Source organism: Protopterus annectens, chromosome 12.part0 (assembly GCF_019279795.1).
Source record: "Protopterus annectens isolate FY-2018-M chromosome 12.part0, PAN1.0, whole genome shotgun sequence".
Taxonomy (NCBI): Eukaryota; Metazoa; Chordata; order Ceratodontiformes; family Protopteridae; genus Protopterus; species Protopterus annectens.
In genome coordinates this window covers 1523828535-1523851359 of record NC_056746.1, presented here as the reverse complement: position 1 = coordinate 1523851359, position 22825 = coordinate 1523828535, and the positions used below count along the sequence as shown (strand labels likewise).

The 22825-nt window shown below is 41.2% G+C and overlaps 1 protein-coding gene across 2 annotated transcripts in view; it reads right to left on the bottom strand.

The window, feature by feature from the left end:
• Positions 1 to 22825, bottom strand: part of XYLT2 (xylosyltransferase 2) — a 1085626-nt gene that overhangs the window by 565542 nt on the left and 497259 nt on the right. For both annotated transcript variants that reach the window (XM_044090487.1, XM_044090488.1), the window contains exon 6: positions 12274 to 12490. In XM_044090487.1, coding sequence (XP_043946422.1) covers positions 12274 to 12490 — 217 coding nt within the window. The remainder of the gene's footprint in view (positions 1 to 12273; positions 12491 to 22825) is intronic.

Below are 22825 nucleotides of genomic sequence, written 5' to 3'. Positions count from 1 at the left end.
AGGAGCAAATTACATAGAAAAACTAAAACTGTGGGAACAATGCATGCAGAACACTGTTTTGGAGGAGGAGTGAGGTTTAAGGGAAGGCAGGAATTGATCCATTTATGTAATGGATTAATATTTGTAAAAAATAATACGCATGAGGTTTCTAAATGCGAATATGTTAACATGGTTTGTTTTAATATAAATGTATGTTTGCCTACGTCTTGAGTGATAACACAATAAAGGTGTTAAAGACTACGCTCTGTTAACAAGCTGTTTTCTGCTGCCCTGAGTTTGATTCTCTAAGCCTTTTTCTGCTCATGTGACTCTGCATGCCAATTATTAGACAGTGCTTCTGGGGGGCCAAGAATGATAAAGGTCCATGTGGGTCAGTTAAACACAGATACAGACAAAAATGAAGACAGATCCACAGAGCTAGTGTTTTTTTTTTTGTATTGTACAGCACGGTTTCTACCTGTACAAAGGTAATTTATTTGGGGGATATGGCCCAGATATTTGCATCGAGAAATTTGAAGGAGACGGGGGGGGGGGGGCTGGTGTTGAATTGATCTGGGAGTATTAGCTATATCTTCAGGGTTTCAGTGGGTGATATCATTAAAGTGAGTGGAATGCTGCGTATTACTTCTGAAGATTCTTACATAATTAAAGAATGATCTGTAGTTGCTCTTTGCAGATGTACCGATTTTTAGTTCATAAGAAGCTCTGTAAGACTTCATTTTACTTGTTAATTCTTTAACAGTTCTGAGATTAATTTTAGCATTGAGATTATGTCACTTTCTTTAGGGCTACGAACTTTTTCCTTTTGTTGTAAAGTTTGTTTTGTGAAATTTCTATAAAATGAGTTTATCAAATCTGGCAACTGTTTTTGTGGTAAACAGGAACACACATTGCAATGTAAGAGCTGAGATGGGAGTATTAACTTCAGATATATGTGGCGATACTTGCCATGGTGTCAGTGAGGTATGGGAGACTAATAAACCATTTCAAGTTAGCAGCAAGCACACTGAAATTGGCCTTTGATAAGTCATTGTAGCCTGCTCGGTTGGACAGTGTTATGTACTGGGACTGTATGGTGAATAATACAGCATGAATCTGACCAATGAGGGTGTGACAATAGATAGGGAGCAGATAGAGACAGTACTGGTGAGGACAAAATTGTTGGCACTTCTAGTGGGGATGGTATTATTTGACAGACTGAGACTGCATTGATAAAGGCAAGCAGTACTACACATTTGTTTTTTCAGGTAACATTGTGCTAACTAATGGAGAAGCAGTTGAAAGCCTCCTAGAATAACGGTTTTGGGGTCAAGAGAGGGATTCTACAAGATATGCTTTTTGATTCACAGGTTTCATAGACAGGGTTCTGCAGTTGGTCAGGATGTGATAAGGGATATTTCTTGCAAATATTAGGACAGGAAATGAAAGAGTTCAAGTTCTCGATACTGTTCCAATATTCTAGAGGTGATGGTGTTTGGATCCACTCCCATAAAAAATTCACCACAACTATATATATATATATATATATATATATATATATATATATATATATCCCCACCTGGAAATAACATCCCCATCCTATCCTGGATCTCACTGCACATCCCCTATGAAACCTTAATACTTGGACACATTAATATTGACTGGCAAAAAAGTACAGTTGTGTACACTTACCATAAATGTAGATGTTCGAGTGTATTCACTGTTGCAGTCATTACATTTAGGTAATCTGCTGGCAGGTTGCCCTCAGTCGGCCTGATTAACAAAGTCTTGTGTCCTGCGTCGGTTGCTGTCCTTTCTTCCATGATGTCAGGTCGTCAGGGGTATAAAATATGCAGCCGATGCCATTACATCAGTTTCTCTTGCCCCAGATGTCAGGTGCCCCCCAAATGGGGAGCAAAATATATGTATATTAATTATATATATATATATATATATATATATATATATATATATATATATATATATAATATAAGAAACACAAAAATATACCTCCAAACAAAAGGCAAATACACCAAAAAGGCTTTTAAGCACAATAAAAGAAAGAAGAGGTATAGTAAAAGAAAAACAGGGGGCTGGAGGGAGGGTAACCAGGACTGCAACAGTGAATACACTCGAACATCTACATTTATAGTAAGTATACACAACTATACTATGTTCATCGTGTTTCACTGTTGCAGTCATTACATTTGGGTAGACTCCCAAAGCTAGGGTTGGGAAGATGGATTTATACAGCATTAGGACCAGCTATAAGGCCCTGCAAATCAGCAGTGGCAAAGCCAGCTCTGGATTTAGAGAAAATTGGTAAGTGATAATGCCTGGTGAAATTATGAACTGAACTCCAGGTAGCAGCTTCTAGAATATCCCTGGTAGGAACACCTTTGAGAAAGGCTGCTGAAGTAGATGCAGCCCTGGTGGAATGAGTTCTGATCCCCTGGGGGATAGGTTTTCCATGGTGCTTATAACAGAAATTAATACAATGGCTTATCCATTTAGAAATGGTTTGCTTTGAAATAGCCTTCCCCTCTGCCCCTGCAGCAAATGCTACCAGCAGTTGTTCTGATTTTCTTCGAGATTTAGTCCTGTCCAAGTAGAATCTAAGTTGTCTGTGTACATCCAATGAATGCAGAATCCACTCTCCCTTGTTCTGTGGATTGGGAAAGAAAAGTTGGCAAATGAATAAACTGATGAAGAGCCACACTGGATACCACCTTGGGCATGAATGACGGATTATTCTTGAGTGACACCCTGTCCGCATGAAAGATGATGAAAGGCTCCACTGCCATAAGGACCTGTAACTCAGATATCCTTCTAGCTGAAGTGATTGCTAAAAGGAAGGCTGTTTTTCAGGAAAGAAATTTTAAGTCTGCAGTTGCAGCTGGCTGGAAAGGAGGTAGAGTGAGTTTCTCCAATACAAAGTTAAGGTCCCAGGCATGGGGTTGGAGCTCTCCTGGGTGGTCTCAAGTTTTTGGCCCCTCTGAGATACTGCTTCAGAAGAGGATGAGAGAGGGGGGGGTCTATGTTGTAATGAGCTGAAATGGCAGAGGCATGGATTTTTATGGAAGAAAAAGACAGGCCCTTATTAAGCATCTCAGTTAAGTATTGCAAAATCTGAGGTAAATTGGGCATGGCTGTGCTCATCCCTTGAGACTGATTCTAGGCACAGAATCTTTTCCATTTGTCAGCATAAGATTTTCTAGCACTAGGTCTTCTCGCCTCCAAAATGACATCCATCACAGGTTTGCTGAGGGATGCTAAGGGTGAATTTAAGTGATTAGTCAAGTTGCAAGATTCAATGTTTGGAGCTGAGGGTGCAGAATTTGGTTCTCCTGTTGAGACACTACGGAAGGTGTCTGAGGCAGGTGCCACGGAGAAATGTGTGACACACACTGCGCAGGAGTGGGTACCAGTGTTGGCGAGGCCAGTCTGGAGCAATCAAAATTATTTTTGGCTTGTCCTGTTTGACTTTTAGTAGAACTTTGGAGAGCAAAGGCAGACGGGGAAAGGCATAGACAGATAGGTTTTTCCGTTTTTCCAGCTGAAGGACAGAGCATCCACTTTCCAGGCTTTTTTGTGATGAGTTCTTGTGCAAAATTTGTCCAACTGGTAGTTCTGGGGTGAGGCAAAAAGATCTATGTCTGGACTCCCCCATTTGCGTGTCAACATGTTGAAAATCCGTGGTTCCAGTTTCCATTCATGAGGATCCATGAGATTTCTGCTTAGTTCGTCTGCCAGAACATTCTGCTTTCCTGGCAGGAATTGAGCTTGTAGTTGTACTTGGTAGCTCAAGGCAGAGTTCCACAATGACATGGCTAGTCTGCAGAGGGGGTAGGAATGTATACCCCCCTGCTTGTTTATGTACCACATAACCGTGGTGCTGTCCGTCTTTATCAGTAATTGTCCTGGATGAAGGTAGTCCTTGAAGGCTGTCAGTGCATTCTGTAGGCTAGCATTTCTTTTTGATTGATATGAAGGTGCATTTGATTTGGGCTCCATTTGCCCTGAATGCACTTCCCTGCCAGATGTGCCCCCCATGGCTAGTCTGATGAGTCTGTAGTTAGGGTTTGGGCAGCAGGGGGTCATGTGAATGGCAGTCCCTTGTTTTGGTGGCAGGCCTCTGCCCACCATAGGAACTCTAGGCGCAAGCAAGGTATGATAGGAATCATTGTTTCCAGGCTGTGAAAATGTTGACTCCATAAACTTTTTAAGTACCACTGAAGTTTCCTCATATGCAGTCTTGCATATGGAATTAGAAGAATGCATGAGGCCATGAACACCAAGACTTGCAGTATTTGCCTTGCAGATAGCAGGATTTTTGTGGCCGCCTGTTTGAAGTAAGTCACCAAATGAATTTGCTTTTCTGGCATAAGGAAAGCTATCTGGGCAGTTGTATTCAAGCTTGCACCCAGGAATGTAATTTTTTGAGAGGGTACCATTTGAGATTTCTTTTTGTTTATGGTGTACCCTAGACAGGTTAGAAGTCTTTTTACAAATGCCAGATGTTTTAAAAGAATGGCCTGGTTTTCTGCCTGAATTAGACAATCGAACAGGTATGGATATATTTGAATATTTCTTTGCCTGCAAAATGCAATTACTGGAGCCAGGCACTTTGTGAATACCCTGGGCGCAGTAGACAAGCCAAAGGGCAGTGCAGAGAACTGCTAATGCATGTAGCCTGCTTTGAAGTGGAGGTATCTTCTGCAAGATTCCCCGATTGGGATATGCAGGTAAGCCTCTTAAGTCGAGAGTTGCCAACCATGCATCCTTGCCTAGCAAAGGAAGTAACTGGTGAAGAGTCAGCATCTTGAATTCTGGAATGTCCATCAAGGTGTTTAGAGTAGACCGGTCCAGAATTGGACGCCATGATTTGTTTTTTCTGGGTACCACGAAAAGTCTGGACTAGAAACCTTGTCCCTTTTCCTCTTCTGGTACTAGCTGAACATCCCCCATGTTTAGGAGGGAAAGTACTTGTTTCTGAGCCTCTGCCCACTGATTTGGGGGTAGGTCTGGCCACCCGTTTGGAGTTGGCAGCGTGTGGAAATGAAATCTGTATCCCTGGGTCACTATATTTAAAACCCATTTGTCCTGGGTTATAAGTTGCTAGTTTCTTGAATGAAGAGCCAGTTTTCCCCCCAAAGGGGCGGCTAAGAGGTAAGTGTGTGGTAATTTCAAAGGGAAGTCATTGAGACTTCTTACCATAGGGTGGTGCCTTGTTGTTTCCAGATTTGGAAGTGGAAGCACCCCATTGCTTAGTTCTGAAAGTCCCTTGGGACTGAAACCTGGTGGTTTTGGAATGTCTGGGTTAGGCAGTAGTGGCTTTGGAAGGCGCTGGAAAGGACCATTTCTCAGTAGGCCAATGCCTACTAAATCTAGAAGGTTGCACTTGTAAGAAATCTTTCACAGTTTGCATAGATTTAGCTTTATCTTTCATCTTTTTTAGAACTTCTTCAGCCTTATTGCCAAATAAGCGGTCCTGCTGTAAATGAGCATCCAAAAGTTTTGCTTTAACATGATCAGGCACAGATTGCTCCTTAAGCCAAGCATGCCTTCTAAGCACAGACCCAGTAACAGCAGCCCTACAAGAGGCCTCTAAGGAATCAAAACCACACTGCAAAGTATGTTTGTCAACTTGTTCAGCTGAATGCAATAAATCCTGCAAATCTTTATTCTCCACACAGTCAGAAATCAACATAATGTTCTGTTTAAGCAGTCCCATGATGTTGTTGATATTTTAGCATATGGAATTGACAGTTTAAAGCCCTGATTGCTAAGGTTGCAAAAGTGTAAACCTTTTTACCCCATCTATCTAGCGCCCTGCAGTCTCTATCAGAAGGGGTAGGATTTTTAGCAGTAGAAGCCTTAATGCCCTTGGGCCCCTGAGAAATGGTTTCAGGGTCCGCAACAGGATTTTTGAAAAGAAATTTGTGAGACTCAGAAACCCTGTAGTACCTGTCTGGTTTGCTAGGGGCTGGAGGCAAGGAATCAGGGGCCACACTGCATCAACAATATCTAGTAGAGAAGGTATAGCCAAAGGCCTATGCTGAGGAAGAAGAAGGAAATCCCTAAGCCTCTTTTTGGATTCAGAGAAATCCTGACTTTCCAAGTGGAAATGCTCCCTTAAGGTATGTAAAGTTTCCCCAAAGGAGAAATCCTCCGGTGGAGAGGCAGAAGGAATGGAATCCTCTGCATCAGAGTCCTCATAAATAGGTATGGACAAATCCAGACCATTAGAAGAGTCAGAAGAAACAGAGTCTTGTTCAGAAGATTCATAGTCAAATTCAATCCTAGGCCTCTTGGAGGGGGGGGGGGGGGTTGACTACCCCTGATTAGAGTAATTAAATCTCCAGCCATTTTGATCATTTGTTTTTTAGGCATAGGGGCCTGAACATGTGGCCTGGACGTAGGTTTTTTTTAGACATAGATCGAGATTTAGGCCTTAGCACTGAAGCTGGAGTCGGTTTAATATGAAAGTATGTAGGCTTGAATACACCCTCAGAAGCCGGTGCCTGCTCAGTGGCTCCAGACCCATCCAAGGTAGAGACATCCACGGGTTCCATATGTGAAGCACCTCGCGGCATACCGGACTTCGAATGGGTCTCAGTAGAGTCCTGCGAATCAGAAGTTGTGGGTATCAGGGGCTGCAAAAGCACCTCACTGAGTACCAGTGTACTGGTGACTGGCTTAGGAGAAGTGCCATCAGCAGTTTTGGACCTCAACGGCCTGTCTCTGTCTTTTTCTTTGTGTTTTTTCAGTATTCCACTAGTCGGATGGCTAACCGATGTCGTTTCTGGATAATTAAACTGAGAACCGAAATATTTAGAAGCACAAATGTACCGACGACAGATAGTGTGCTGATTAAATAAAGCACAAAACTGACAGCAAGGTACATCGTGGTCAGGGCCTAGGCAAGGAATACAGTACAAATGAAAATCCTTATGAGGTATTTGCTTCCCACAAGTTAAAATTATTAACTTTTACTGACATTGGTAAGGAGCAAGAAAAAGTTTCCCCAACGGAGTACTTAGCTTTTTAGTTGAAGACTTTGGTTCTGAAACTCGAAAACGAAAATTTCAGGAGTCGGCCGACTGGCACTTGCGAACTGCTTCTGCTTCTGCTTCGGGCACCGCACGGCAAGAAAGACTGATGTAATGGCGTTGACTGCATGTTTTATACCCCTGACGACCTGACATTATGGAAGAAGGGACAGCAACTGACGCAAGGCCCAAGACTTTGTTAATCAGGCTGACTGAGGGCAACCTGCCAGCAGATTACCCAAATGTAATAACTGCAACAGTGAAACACGATGAACATCTATCTACTGCCTCTCCTACCCAACATATTAACCTCCATGGGTTCCATCAACTTATCTCAACTCCTACTCGCTACAATAGCAGGAATACTAACTGCTCCACCCTAGACTGGATACTTGCCTCCAATCCCTCCCTAGATCATAACCCCACTACCCTAACCTCATGCCCTAACTGACCACCTCCCTACTCAAGTCAAAAGGTACTCCCCACAATTGCCTAAGCCCCACCGCTTTACAGAATGTCAATCTCTCTTCCTTTAAAGCTGAAACTTTTAATGATAAAGTGAGTCCAGTTAGTGGAACTGAGCCTAAGTACCTTCTCCTTAATGATGCAGTGCTACAATTTAATAGCATTTTGAGCCGTGGTGGTACAAAGGTTAGCACTGTCACCTCACAGCAAGAGGTTCTCCCATTCGATTCTCGGCTGGAACACCTTCTGTGTGGAGTCTGCATGTCCACCCCGCGGCGGAGTGACATTAAAGACATGCAGGTAGGCGCAAGCGTGAATGGGCATGCCTTCTTTGAAGGGTGGGCATCTGGCTGGCAACTCGGCACTGTAAAAATCCACTGCCAATCATGAGCAAACCAGAGTTCCGCTGTGGCGACCCCTAACTGGGAAAAGCCGAAAAACTTTTTTCCTTGCCATCTTCAACTCTTTAGCCCCTGTAAGAAAAATCAGAGTCAAAACAACCTACTCTCCTTGGCTCTGTAGAGACACCCTCACTCTCATGAAGGAAAGGGACAAGTAGAACTATGGCTAAAAACAAAATCTGCCCCTTCTCCAAAAATATAAAGAACTCCGAAACCTTTAAAAGAAGCAAATCAGTAAGGGTAAGAAAAAATACTATTATGAGGCCCAATTCATCCACAAGTCAAACTCAAAAAAGTTGTGGCACTCAATCAATAAAATTCTACACCCTGGTGAACCTATCACTCCAAATTCCAATCCTTACAGCACTCCCCAAGAAACTGCCTCCTTACTTAATACCCACTTCATTGAATCCATTAATAAACTAACCAAAAACAGCCAAAATCAAATCCTCTCTCACATCTCAAGTCACTACTAGTAACTCCATCCCTTTCTCCCTTAACCATGTCTCCACTGCTTTTATAAAATCCCTTCTACTCAAACTAAAACCTTGCTCTCCCTCTACTGACGACCTCCCTCCCCTCCTTCTCAGACTTGCAGCCCATTCTATTGCCTACCCTGTCTATATTCTAGTTAACAGATCACAGAAGCTTCTGTCCCAGATATCTGGAAATCTTTTTGCACCATCCCACTTCACAAAGGAGATAACGCCACAGATCCATTTAACTAAAGACCCATTGCCATTCTCTGTCCACTCTCCAAAACCTTAGAAAAATGTGTACATAACCAGCTCTTTAAATACTTACGAAAACCTTCTAACCCCTTCTCAACATGGCTTCAGGCCTAATCATAGCTCTGCCACTGCCCTCCTATCTTTTACCCACACTGCTGCTGAAGCCAGGGACAAACATCTTCTTGTATCTTCTCTCTTCCTCCACCTCTCTGAAGCTTTTGATACTGTGTCTCATCCCAAGCTTATCGATAAACTAACTGATCTTAATCTCTCTCCATCTACTATCCAGTGGTTTTCAAGCTCTCTCTCAAATAGACTTCAGTCTGTACGATGGCAATCCTCTTGCTCTCCCTTCCTACCTGTCCAAACTGGTGTCCCTCAGGGCTCAATTTTTGGACCCCTCCTCTTCAACATCTTCACTAACAAACTCTAATCGTCCTGCACCACCTCCTTCCTAATACAGTATGCTGATGACTCTACTGTCATCTCATCTCTGATAACATCACCAACCTTCTATGCCTCACCCAAAATACTTTCTCATCAGTGGAAAAGTGGCTCACTGACCACAAACTCATACTTAATCCCAAAAAGACTAAGCTCCTACTATTCCTTCCTAAATCTCTCTCCCACCACAAATCCACCTTTACCATCTCCTCTCAAGGTAACAGCCTTATCAAATATGAACCACACACCAAACTTCTTGGTACTATAATTGACGACCAGCTTAAATTTGACATCCATATACAACAATGCATTAAAAAAAACAACCAGAAATTGGGTCTGCTCTATAGAAATAAGAAATTCCTAGCTCCCAACTCCAAACACATTCTTGCACAAGCCTTTCTCCTTCCATGCCTTCTCTATGCCTCTCCTATCCTGACCCACCTTCAGTCATCCCTACTTACCAAACTCAAACATATAACAGAATAGCCAGATTCACATGTGGCCAACCATACCAATCTCATCACTGCCATTCCCTGAACAAACTTCAATGGCTTGAATTCCCCCAGCAACTCCTCCTATCCAGCTCCAACTCACACACTCACTGCTGTATAAACCTTCAACCTGTCCCTCTCTTGGGTCTACATTAGATCACCGACTGCTTAAAAAAGTGAATGGTGATTAATCGACCCTGTGTAAGCAAAAGCTTATAATCTCGAACTGTCACAACAGTGATTTTTTTTCCTAGGGAAAAAAAAAAAAAAAAAAAAAAATTGCTGTTCCAAAACACATACACACAACACAAGCACACCAAACAAACAGCAATTTACACACATACATCTAAAATCTTACACCTAACCCTACACTAAACTATACACACACCACTAACTATCCACTTATCTTAACCCAAACCCTAACCCTAAGGTCCGTCACTATCGCACACTCACCTCACCCGCTCCCTAACTCACCTAACCCGCCCTAACCCTCACGTCCACTCAATCGCACACATACCTACCCCGCACCCTAACCCTAACTCACCTAACCTGCCCTAACCCTCACATCCACACAATTGCACACTTACCTGAATCCGACCCGTAACTTTCCACCACTGTGCTGAAAGTACCGAAGCAACAGAAACGGACAACCGAATTCTTTCCCTAGGAAAAAATTGGGGTTTCTGTTGCTTCGATATTTTAAGATTTTGCTGCATAGGGTTTAATATTAGAACACTCGAAGGTCTGAAACCTCGATGTTCTAATATAGACCCCCCCCCTCTCTCATCCATTGTATCCCCTTATACCCCAGGTCGTTAACTTCGTAGCTCTGACCAGAAGCTACTAGACATTTATAAACCAAAAAAAAAAATACTGGCAAACTCCTATATAGAAACTCAGTGTCCTACTCCTGGAATAGGCTTCCCCCTGACATCTGCAGCATTTAAAGTACCAGCCTCTTCAAAACTACTCAAAAACTACTTCCTGAACTCAAAATCCTGCCCATGCATTACTCCCTCTTAACTTCCATCTCCACTTTCATTGTTTGTATGTAACCAACTTACTAAGCTACCTTGTAAATAGCATCCTTGCTGAATCTGCTCTCTCATTGTGCAATTTCTCTCTCTCTCTTAATTTTTTTTTTTAAGTTTGCAACCTTTACTTCCACTCTGTCCTACCATGCTGTACACCCAGGTACTTTATTTCTTTATAATTTTTGTCCTTTTTGTCCACATGCATAAATTCTGTATATTACTAGTTGTTCATATGTGTTCATATTCTTAATATTGCATAATATTGTTTAAAATTTTTATTTTTTGATCCATGTATAAAATTTCATCATAGAATGTCATTACATCGGTCAAATAGAGCCGTTTTCCTCGGGTCTCCACTGAAAAAGGGTCATACGGCTCAGATGGACCAACCCAGTTAACAAATGTCAAATAAAGCCAGACATGCCACCACTAATATTTCTGCTATTAATGATTATATGGGTCTAAATGAGTGTCAGTCAGCAAAACCTGACGAGGAGGGAGTGCTGACACTGAACTGCAGTGCAACCAGGTTTCAGTGACAACAAAGACAGACACATTTTATAAAATCAGGAAGACTCTTTAGCATTGATCACACTATGCAGATACTTGCCAGATTCAAATATGGATTTACTAGAGTAGTAGCCTGGGTAGAAAACATTGCCTAAAACAAGGAATTATGAGGGTGGAGAATGCCTTAACCAGTAAGTGAAAGTCCTGGTGATACAGAAGCAGGCCATCCCTACAGAATCAGGTGGAATGGTCTTTATTCTCTCTCCAAGATGACACATATTAGACCACAGAAGGAAACCAATAACTAGGCCAATTATTGAAGTCAATCAACCTTTGCTTGTATTGTGGCATCATTTATGTTAACTGTAGGATAATGCTCAAAATTGGTTTCCTTTCAGATTTACAGATGTACTCCAAGAGCTCCATCTGTCTCTTCATATAGTCCAAGAAGATGCATCAGAAGTCATTCATACCCTCATGAATTTCTGACTGTAAACATTTATTTAAATCTATAGTTTACTTAAATCTGTTTGGCACACATATAGTTTCCAACATTCCTGTATTCCTGAAACCATTCACAGGCTGGAAGCCGGTGAATACACCTAAAACACTCCTCCTCTCTATGTACTTATTCTCAAAAGATTTCTGTGCATAAGCAAACTGCAGCCCAGCTACTGACCAACTAGTCAGCTGTTGCTCCTCAGCATGTCTGCCTACTTTAGGATACATAATTTATCCTCAGTTTTATTTTCTATAGCTTTGACTTTGGTGTCTTGTAAATACGTACAATAAACTGTCTACTGTACAAGTTAATTCTATCCTTGTCTTGTAAATATTACTAAGAACTGTAAACCTTCTGTGAAAACTTTTGCGTGCATGTTACTTTATACTCGCATTTAGTTTATCTTCCTGACCTCTGAGGAAAATGGGTTAAGCTCAGTCAGGAAACCTGGTGAGTAAAATATAAAACAGCATGGTACACATACCTAGCAATCTCTCCAATTTTGAAATGTATGAAAACCTCTTTGTTCCCTAGCTATACAGTGGCACAAGGCAACCCTGTATGTGATATAGAAGTGGATTTAAAAATGAAGACACTACCACAATATGAAACATATAAAACAAGGGGTGTAGTCAGCAAATGAGAGTATTGATTGAAAAAATACCTCTGCTGGAAGAAGTGTGTAGCTGTAGAACTGCTTCAACATAGAAACAAGCCTGTCCTGGCTGTTTACAACATAATCAACGAAAGTGCGTGTCAAAACAAACCAGTCTGACCCTCCATCCACCACAATGCCTTCTGGGATCTGTCTCTCCCCAAGTCGCCACATGTGATGATCACACTCATGGAAGAGGCGATCTAATCCTTGCTTCTTAATGAACCTGCAGAAAATGGGGGAAAAGAGGGGGGGGTTAACATCCCAAAATAAAATCTAATTCTTCTCAAGTATGGGCTGTGGAATAATGTAATTATGAACCGCTTGCTTACATATTTCTCTTAATCCAAAAAAGAAATTAAAATAAAAATAAGAAAAAGCATCACCTTAAAAAAAAAATAAAGGAACAATCACGGATTTAAAAATTCACACTGAGCAAGTTTGCTTTTTCTTCCCACTCACGTTATCCACATCATTTGTGGGTGCACCTCTTGTCTCAGTTTACTTTTAAATACTTGCCTTTTACTTTGATTCCAGCTCTGTTTAAATCATCCTGGGTATATACAAGCCTCTCCTACCTGTGCTAATAATTTGTATGGGCACATGCCTGTGGCTTCAGGGCAGTTATTTCCACAATCATGGAACCCTGTTCAGTTTCCGAGACTTGCTTCCTGGCACCCCTTCACCCTAAAGTTGAGATGAAAAAAAAAAAAAGTCTTCCACTCTGAAATGTAAGCGTAGCAAGTTGATTGCTACAGTCTACAGTTTCTAACACACTATGCCAATGTATGCTTTATCGACCTGCACTTTCCCATAACAGTAGATGTTTGAATTCCTCACTGCTGCAGTAACCTTTAGCCCTCAGAAACAACAAATGGCCAGCTTCAAAAAACAATGCTCCCCACCCCCATACACACCTTCATTCTAACTGCTGACTGTTTAATCTCAGGGAGGGAAATCCAGTCAGTGTAAAGACTTCTAGAGGACTTTCTTGCTCAGACAAGGAGAGAACAGCCTAAATCAAACAACCAACAATAACAAGGAAACAAAGTACAAGCAAACACAACCCAACTTTATATCCAAATTTCAACTACATACAAAAGTAGGGGATGGAGGGTGGGTGCAGATACTGTAGCAGTGAGGAATTTGAATATCTACTGTTACGAAAAGTGTAACTTGGACAACTGTAGTCTGTTCATCACTCCTGCTCCTACAGTAGCCTTTAGGCAATATGGGTCCCCACCAAATCAAAACAGGGAAGCCACCTCAAGCAGTAGACCTGTAACAAGTGGTGTACCCCAAAGAACGGTCTTGGAGCCTCTGTTATTCAGGATATACTTCTCTGAAATGCAGGACAAAACCAGTGGGTTATGGTTGACCAAGTTTGCAGAAGACTGCAAGCTGAGCGCAGGTCATCAATTCCCCAAGTGATGTGGACGTCCTCCAAGAGGGTCTCACCCAAATAAATGACTGGTGCCAAAAACATGGCCTCAAGCTGAATGCCAAAAAATGCATCACCATCCCCTTTGGGGAAGAGTGACATCCCCACATATTATCACATCAATAACAATGTCCTAAGCACTTAATCAGTCATGAGGGATTTGGGCACCCAGGTTGATAGCAACCTGACATTTCACCACCATGTTGCTTCTGTTGTATGGAAAGCTTTCTACATGGCTCACCTCATAAGTAAGGGTATCTCATCCAGGGACAAGGAGATCATATCATCCCTGCATTCTTCCCTTATAAGGCCAATTAATGAGTACAACACCCCCTTCGGTATGTACCTTGCAAAGCACATGCAGCAGCTGAAGAAACCACACAGGTTCCACACCAGGAGAATCCAGGGCCTCAAACATCTACCCTATACAGAGAAGCTAAAACCCTGTCCCTCTATTCAGTTTCATACAGACTCCTCAGAGGTGACCTCTGTCTGGCATACAAAGCAATCTCAGACCCTGCCTTGATGGGACTGCTGCATATCCACAAGTCAAGCTCCACTCGAGTAACTCGCACGAGCGACCTCAACCTGGTCTGTGACATCAATAGGACTTGTTGGTGGGACAGACTTGTGTCCCAGACACTCTGCCATCTGTGGAATAGACTCCCTCTCCACATCAAGCAGAGTACCTCATTATCCCTTTTTAAGTGCAACCTGGATGGGAAACAGAAAATACACCCCTGAGATTCCACCTCTGTCCCTGTTGGACAGGGGCTTTGGGTGGTAACTTGTCTAAACATGGGCTAAACTCTTGGCCAGGCTTATAAGGGCCTCAGAGCCAATAGCCTAAAAACATCCTAGGATTCTATGGTCGACTACCAAAATTTATCCAACTTGGAGGCAGAAAGGATATGGATCCAGCAGCCCCTGCAGAATGGTCCTAGTACAGCTAGCCCTGGACCTTTAAAAGGCATCTAGGTTGTAATGCTTTCTATATGTATGAAAAGACCATGCAGCTACATCTGGAGTCCACCTTTTTCCAGCATACCTTTGAAGAAGACAAAGCTACAGCAGAATGTGCACTGATACTACCTGGAATGGATTTACCATGGTGGGAACAAAAAGCAATAGCTGAGGACAACCAGCGGGAAATTTTCTGTTTGGATACAGAATGTCCCTTTTTTGTCCCTTGATAAGAAACAAAAAGCTCATCAGCTTTACAGAAAGGTGTAGTTCTGTCAAGAGCTGAACTGTCTATGTACATGCAGGTTATGCACAAACTGTTCTCACTGTTTTCTAAATTTTCGGTAAAAAACTGGGAGATTGATGGCTTGATTCAAAGTAAACTCTGAAAAACTTTGGGCATAAAACGGGGGTTTGTTCTTAATGTGACACTACCTCTGTGAGAACCTAAAACTCAAGACTCTTCTTGCAGATGTCAAAACAATGATGAGTAGAGTTTTCAAAGTCAAGAACCTTAAATCAGCTTGATGAGCAGATTCAAAGGGTGACATGGTCAACTTCTCCAGCACAGAGTTGAGATCCCAAGGACGAGTAACCTGTTTACCTGTTTATGGGGAGGTCTCAGCTGTATAATTTTTTTTTTTTTTTTTGTGGTAAAAGAGGAGGATCCATGGGCAGACGTGCTGAAATGGCCTCAAGATGAACCTTTGAAAAATAAGATAAGCCAAAGGAAATGAACACGCAGCTATCTGAGCACCAGTGGTACAAAATCCCTGATGGGCCCCGGTTATTGGTTGGGCACCAACTAGAAAATCACTTCCCACTTACCAAAACAGTATTTTCTAGTAGCAGGCTTTCTTACCTCCTTTAATACCTTCATCCTCATTAAATAAGTGTCTAAAAGTTATTAAAATTGAATCATCCAGGCAGTCAGCTGACACTGATTGATACTGGGGTCTATCAAACTCCCCCTGTCTTGTGTGAGTAGATCAAGCCTGTAAAGAACCTTGTGAAACCTGCCCTTGGCCTATTTAATATGAAGGAAAAACAAATGCTGCCTGGGCCAAAAAGGGATCACTACAATGACTTCTGAATCTCAAGAATTACACTGGATATCAGTGGAAAGGGTTGGAATGCTTAAAGGAACACTTCTTACCAAGGGAATGAAAATGTATCTGTTTTCCAGGCTTGCATGCAAGGAGCCCAGGAACAAAACTTTAGTTGTCTGTTTTGAAAGAAAGTGGACAGATCTACTTGAGGTGTTCCCCACAATGGGATCCCTTCATTCAACTTTGATTTGTGAGGGCCTATTCTGGTCCTCCTCGGCTTGTCTGCTGGTATGTTTTGCTCAGACAGAATGTAAGCATGAAGGGTTGAGGAATGCTGAAGAGCTATTTCCCAAGCAATCACTTGACAACCTGCATAGGGGGTATGACCTTTACCTCCCTGCTTGTTTATGTTCCACATGAGTGTGCTATTGTCTGTAATCACTTGAAGACGTCCTAGGGATCATAGGTGATGGAAAGACTTCAAGGCTTGGACGCTACATTGGTTAGTCTCCACCAATGCAGCCTCCTGTTTATAAAGCCTAAAACTGGAGTTTGGCCCAGGAAGCATGATGGGTCAATGTTGTTTTCAGAAACTAATGCATCTTTCACATGTGCAAACTGGCAAAAGGAATCATTTGAAATACTGAAGCCATGAACCCTAGGATTCTGAGAAATTTGCTTGTAGAAGTCTGAGACTGACTGGAGAAATTCAGAAAATATTCCAGATAAAAATACACCACCTTGAGTCAAAAAGACCTTCTGAAGAGAAGTGTGCAGAAGGCATCCCATAAATACAATCCTGTGAGGAGGTGTCATGGAGGATTTTGAAATGAATTAAAGCCCAGACTGGTCAAAAGGAAACAAAACCCAAGTTACTGATTCTTGACATCTGGATAATGGCTTTGCAGATATAAGCAAGTTATCTAAATAATAAGGAAAATGTGAATGCAATTTAGTCTGCAATAAGTTAAGAATGGAGGAAGAAATGTCATGAACACCCCTAGAGTAGTAGATAAGCCAAACGGTAATGCTAAGAACTGATAATATAATACAGAAAGAGAGAACCTTAGAAACTTCCTGAATCTTGTGGCTATGGGAAGGCTATGGGAGTATGGTAATAAGCATTTTTTCAAGTCTATGGTTACCCCTCATTCTTCTTATGAGTTACATGGTAACAGTTTCTGTAATGTCAACATTTTGAATTTTGATTGTTTCTTACACAGAGTAGAAATGACAGATGTCGTACTGGTCTCCAAGAGGCCTCTTTCTTTCGAATCAGAAACATTCTGGCATAGAAGCCTTTGCACCTTTGACTTGGGGGTACTGGCTTTATGACTCCTTGAGTGTGCAAAGTCTGAAGAACTAGAGGAAAAAAAATGTTTGGTTCGGAGGGTGGAGATGAATTCAGCTGAAAGGAAGTTTTTGCATCCAGTGCCATCTGTAACCCTTCTGCACCACTTTTAGCACTCAGGATTCTGAAACAATCTTTTGCCAAAGTAAAGTGTTGAGGACCAGTTTGTGGGACAGCTCTGTAGAGATTCTGTCTAGATGAGAGGGAAGGGGGGAAGGAATGCTGGCATAATCATTCTGTACTATCAATTTGTCTGTTTTGAAATTACCCATTTTCTCATTTCCCTCTGTCTACCTCTTTTTATCACTTTGCTTGTGAGAAAAAGGGCTTGTTTTATTTGGCTTTTTATGAAATAGGGAGACCTATAGGATTGGTATTGGGGTAAATGATAACTCTTAGAAATTCCCTCAATAAAATACCACCACCACATCTAAAGCAGAAGCCAAGATTACAGACTTTACCTTAGCAGGACATTTTTGGTGCTGTACCCAAGCATATCTTCTACACTACACCAGTAGCAGTGGCCCCAGACACAGTATCTGCATAATCAGTCACACTCTTCATGTTTAGACAAGAGACAGTGTGGTTCAAAACAGCTTTCTTCTGTAGGAGGCGTGCTAGCCAATTTCTTTAGACTTTCCATATGACAAAGCATAACTTTCCACATATATACCTTGTAATTCAGAATCCTGACGGCTAAAGAGGAGGAAGAAAACATTCTCTTACCTATATGGTCCAACACCTTTCCTTCCTTGTCAATAGGGAAAGGATTTGCATTAAGGACCACCCTGTTACCTGCATGGGACGTAGTAGAATTCAGTGCTAGATCAGATTTAAGAGGAGAGAAAAGAAATTTATTAGCCAGAGGTACCTTATACAGTTTAGCTTCTTTTTAGGGACTGACAACTGGGTATCAAGATGATTGCAAGAAACATATAAAACATCTTCTAAGGCTAACATTAGAGGAATACTGGGAGATGTCATAGTTTCTCTTCAGTTCAGGGGGAACACCTATTTATTCCCCTAAAAATACATAATTTATTCTGGCTATGATCTGATTATAAGAAAATTCCTCCACAGTGAAACAAGAATTAATATTTTCCTCCCAGAGAGATGGACTTTGGAATCTGTAGAAGAAGCCCTATTTCTGTCAAAATCAGAATCAGAGCCAGTTTTCTACGAAATTACTTTACAAGGCAAGCCCACCTATTAACAAGTTCTGTATATCAGTATTCACTGCCTGTTGCTAAGGTAAGGAACTCATTTTTAACAGTAATTACTTTGTCAGAACAATGTTTAATCTTTTAGTTTTTTTTCTTAACAGGAGTTCCAATAGAAAACTGGGTTGAAGAAGGAATCTCTTCCCCGTCTAACGGTCTCTTGCCCCAGATACCCGGAGGATGATCTACCAGACCTAGAGGATATGATTCTCCCATACCAGTACTGGACACTGGAGAAGCCAAAGTGGATATTAATGCCCCCCCCCCCCCCCCCCCAGTTCGTGATGGCTGAAAGAACTAAAATAAGGTAGCCAAAGAGGCAAGTGAGTGGTCTGAAGAACAAACAATGGCCACTGCAGGTTCACCTACTGCTGGTACACCACAGACTAGTCAGCAACAACAGCAAGGACTCCTTGGTAAGTCATTTTATTTTCTATGTACAGCAGGTGAAGAAACAGCCAGAGGAGTTTAAGTATCCATGCTGTATCTGGAAAACAGGAACCAAAAGCTGTAAGCATTACTGGAGGGAGTCTGTTGGAAGGTAAATTGTCACAAAATTAGCTCCAAACACATTAAGACACCTCTAACTAAAAACAGCAGTCTTGACAGGAAACATTAGATACTGTGAAACAAAAACAGGTTTCCTAAAGAGGAAATATTGCAATAGAAAAAAAAATGTCTTAAAAGGGCAGTAATTTATGTGTGGAGCGGCTCCCCAGTGTGGACCTACTGGTCAGAAATGAAGCTTTTAGCAGACTGCTGCTCCTGCGAAGTTGGAGAGATGTTGCTTCTTGAGACAATAAAGTAGTTAAGAAATCTTCAGTCACACTACTGATTTCCCTCCACTGAATTAGTCAATCATCAGTCAGAGTAAAGGTGTAATGGGGAGTCACAGCTTTGTGAAGCTCTTCAGTTTTTGCTTTAGACAGGAAATATCCCATACAGCCTAATGGGTACTGCAGCAGTGGGATGATGAACACTGCTAGCTCTACACTTCTGCCCTACTTACAGCACCGTTCCGTTTGCCCCACTGAAGTTCCAGCTCTGTAGTATTGCATTCCATTTATGCACACAGTGACATAACATCAAAGTTAATGCTCTTTTTTTTCTTTTTGAAAGAATTGTTAACATTAAAATATAATTTAATCTAATCATGAATCAGCTAATCATGAAGGGATTCACATCTAGATCAGGGGAGGTTATCATGCCTCTTTACTCATCCCTCATCAGGCCCATAACTGAGTACAATGCCCCTTTTGGGATGTACCTTACCAGACACCTGCAGCAACTGGAAAGACCCCAAAAGTACCTCAACAGGAGGATCAAAGGGCTCAAACAGATGCCATATGCTGCCCGGTTAAAGAAACTCCAGCTCTACTCAGTGGCATACCGCCTGCTCAGAGGCGATCTGTGCCTGACGTATAAAGCCATGTCCAACCCGGAATTAATGGACATGCTGCACCTCAGAAAATCCAAATCCCATCGAGCTACGCGCTCGAGAGACTTGAACCTCAGCACTGAAATAAATAGGACATGCTGGAGGGACAGATTCATAACCCAGAGGCTCCCTTCACTCTGGAATAAAATCCCAGTCCAGGTTAGGCAGAGTCCCTCATTGACTCTCTTCAAGAGGAATCTTGATGAGTGGATGGGAGATCGTAGGTTTACCCTGGGTATCACTTCTGTGTCACTGTTAGACAGAGGCACAGTATACTAACCTTGAAAAAGGGCATAGCAAAATTAATTTAAAATGGGTGGCGAAAGCCAAACACACTCTGGCTAGGCTTATAAATGCCCTAGGGCAGATAGCCTAGTATGAACCTATGAACCTATTTACTTTCTTCTGGATGCCAATTGCCTTATGCTGTTTGCACCACACAGCAGCAATGGAACTTCATTTTCACTAGACTACCCCCATTTACGGGTACAGTGAAAGCTTGACAGAATGAGACCAAACTCAGTTAACAGATGTTCCTTCATACCCACTCCCTGTACCCAGGTCTAAGTTAGAGATATGGGGACTCAAACTTAGCAGTATAAAACTGTGCATAAACATACTATTACATTCCTCTCTATTAACTGCCTAGAGTAACTTCAGTGAGCCTGAAGGTATCTTGAGGTCATCTTGTCAGGTAAACAAATATTTTAAATTGCTCCAGCCTTGACAATGCAGTTGGACTGTTGTTCATGGGGTTACAGCCTGTGCATAAAAGCAGGATACTATGTGATGCTACGGGGCATGTTACATTTTGCTGCACTGACCAAGATTAACGCAATCATACTTCTGTACAGCTACCAAACAGTGTGACTTCTTTTCTTTTGCTGTTTTTTTGTTACCCTTGTTTTTGGTGTTGAATGCTTTTAGCTATGCAGTATGGACTACCGATTGTTTCACAAGCTTCCAAGCCAAATGGCAGTGGAACTACTTCACCAATAGTGCTTACTGACCATGTCCTCTCTTCTGTTATCCACAGTCTTAAAAAAAGTTATTGCTGCCATCCAGTACTTTTTTTTTATTCTCCAATTTAGCCATTTTTCAATTCTGATGTGTTCTTTAAGGAAGCAAGTCAGACTAATGTAGAATTATATGGTTCAAATGTTCACTATTTTACCTTTCCAACTGCAATCATCGTCTACTTGCCTTCATGTCAATTAACCAAAAGATCAGCATCAGAACAGAAACACAAATGTGAAAAAAAAAAGTAAATAAATACATACAAATATATAAAATTTATTCGGTCAAAATGCCATTAATATGTCTCTAATACATAGGCAGACAAGTACTGCCCAAACAGCCCCATGTAACCTCTAGAAAGTTCCTAACTAAAATAACCCCACTTAATAAACGCCCATGATACACAAGGACACAACTGGGTTGGGTTGCACATCTGGGATTATAAAGTCCCTGATGTTCGTTAGTCTAATATATAGCTATAACCTAGCTCACACAAATTATTTTTTGGATTGTTTTCGTTTACTTCTTCTGTATTAACTGAAAAGTATACTTTGTATGGTGGGTTCATTATTAATTGCCTTACTCAAAATATCAAGTACTAAATTTACGTGAACAGAATCATAAACTTAGTACCAGATTCAAGAAAAGCTCAATGTGCAATAAAATACACAACTGATTGTCTAGAGATGAAGACCACATTTTATGTAAATCAGATCTGATTATATATTAACATAAAATAAGTAGTGCTCACGAAATAATACATTGCTGCACATTACAGATGTTATTTCTGTTGTTGTTTCTTTGAGACAAACAGAGAAATGATTTCAGTAAGAAGTTAGTTTAAACTGTGTCACACTGATGGGTATACTTATTACAGTAGCATGAACATAATGCATTATAAACCTGAGGTGTTAAAAGCAGCCTAAACATGTTGCTTTGGTGTTAGATAACAGTTTACAAATGTTATATGACTTAGAAATCATGCTCATTGTTAGACTTCACCTTGAATTTCTTATTAACAACAGAAAAGGAAGTAGTGCTGAAGGGTCAAGTGTTGACAGTGTTACGGCAGTCATAGCTCACCTTTACGTAAAGGTTCACAACAGCTGAGCTCAACATACTTCATAGCAGCTCACAGTATGCATTATATTACCGTTTGAAAAGAATGATACAATTACTGTACATTTATGATACAGGTACATCTTTATTATTCTCACTACCATTTTCCAAACCACCTGTCCTGCTGAAGGCTGAGGTGGTAGGAATGTGAGCAGGGTAAAACAGAGTTCCAAAACTTAAGTCAATCTCCATCTCATCCTGTGGTACTCCCACCCATTCCCATGAAATATTATATCCTTAATTCCCTCATTGCATATTTATTCTTTTCAGTTTTACTTATTTTGCAGCTTATTTAAGTTACTAAGAGATAGCACATTTATTTTACACTCACTGATGCTGGCTTGTGCTAAATTAATTACTTCACTTTGTTTTCTGAATTAAATTGCTTTCAAAATGAGAATCTGTGTTGTACAGGGAATAACCATATACATTTCTTGTCATTTGCTAAAAGCAATTCTGAAATTGTTATATGCCAATTTGTTACCTTCGGGTTAGTGAGATTGTAACAGTGCGCCACATTATAGCTGGTGCGGAACATGCAGGAACTAATCGGCAGATATCAGTTGCCACTGATTTGCTTCACAGTATTGCAAATGTTATTTAATCAATCAGTGACAATATGTTCTCACTGAAACAAACAATCTCTGTCCACTTTCATGATCAGACTCAGGAAAGTCTGATTTTACCATAACATAATACATGCCACAGATATGAGCTATGGCGGGACTTACTCCTGAATTACCAGGTTTGATTCCTAAGGGCAAAACCTAAGGGATGAAATCCCCAGCACAAAAGGGAGTTAATGACAAATGCAACTCCCAGCTTAGGAAGGTATTATACCTATCATGACATGCCTTCAGTGTTTAATTTTACTTGTTTAATGTTGCTTTTATATCACTTATGTATTAAGTGAGCATAAGCAATCATGTTTCAATATACACATTATAAAGACAAAGAAATACA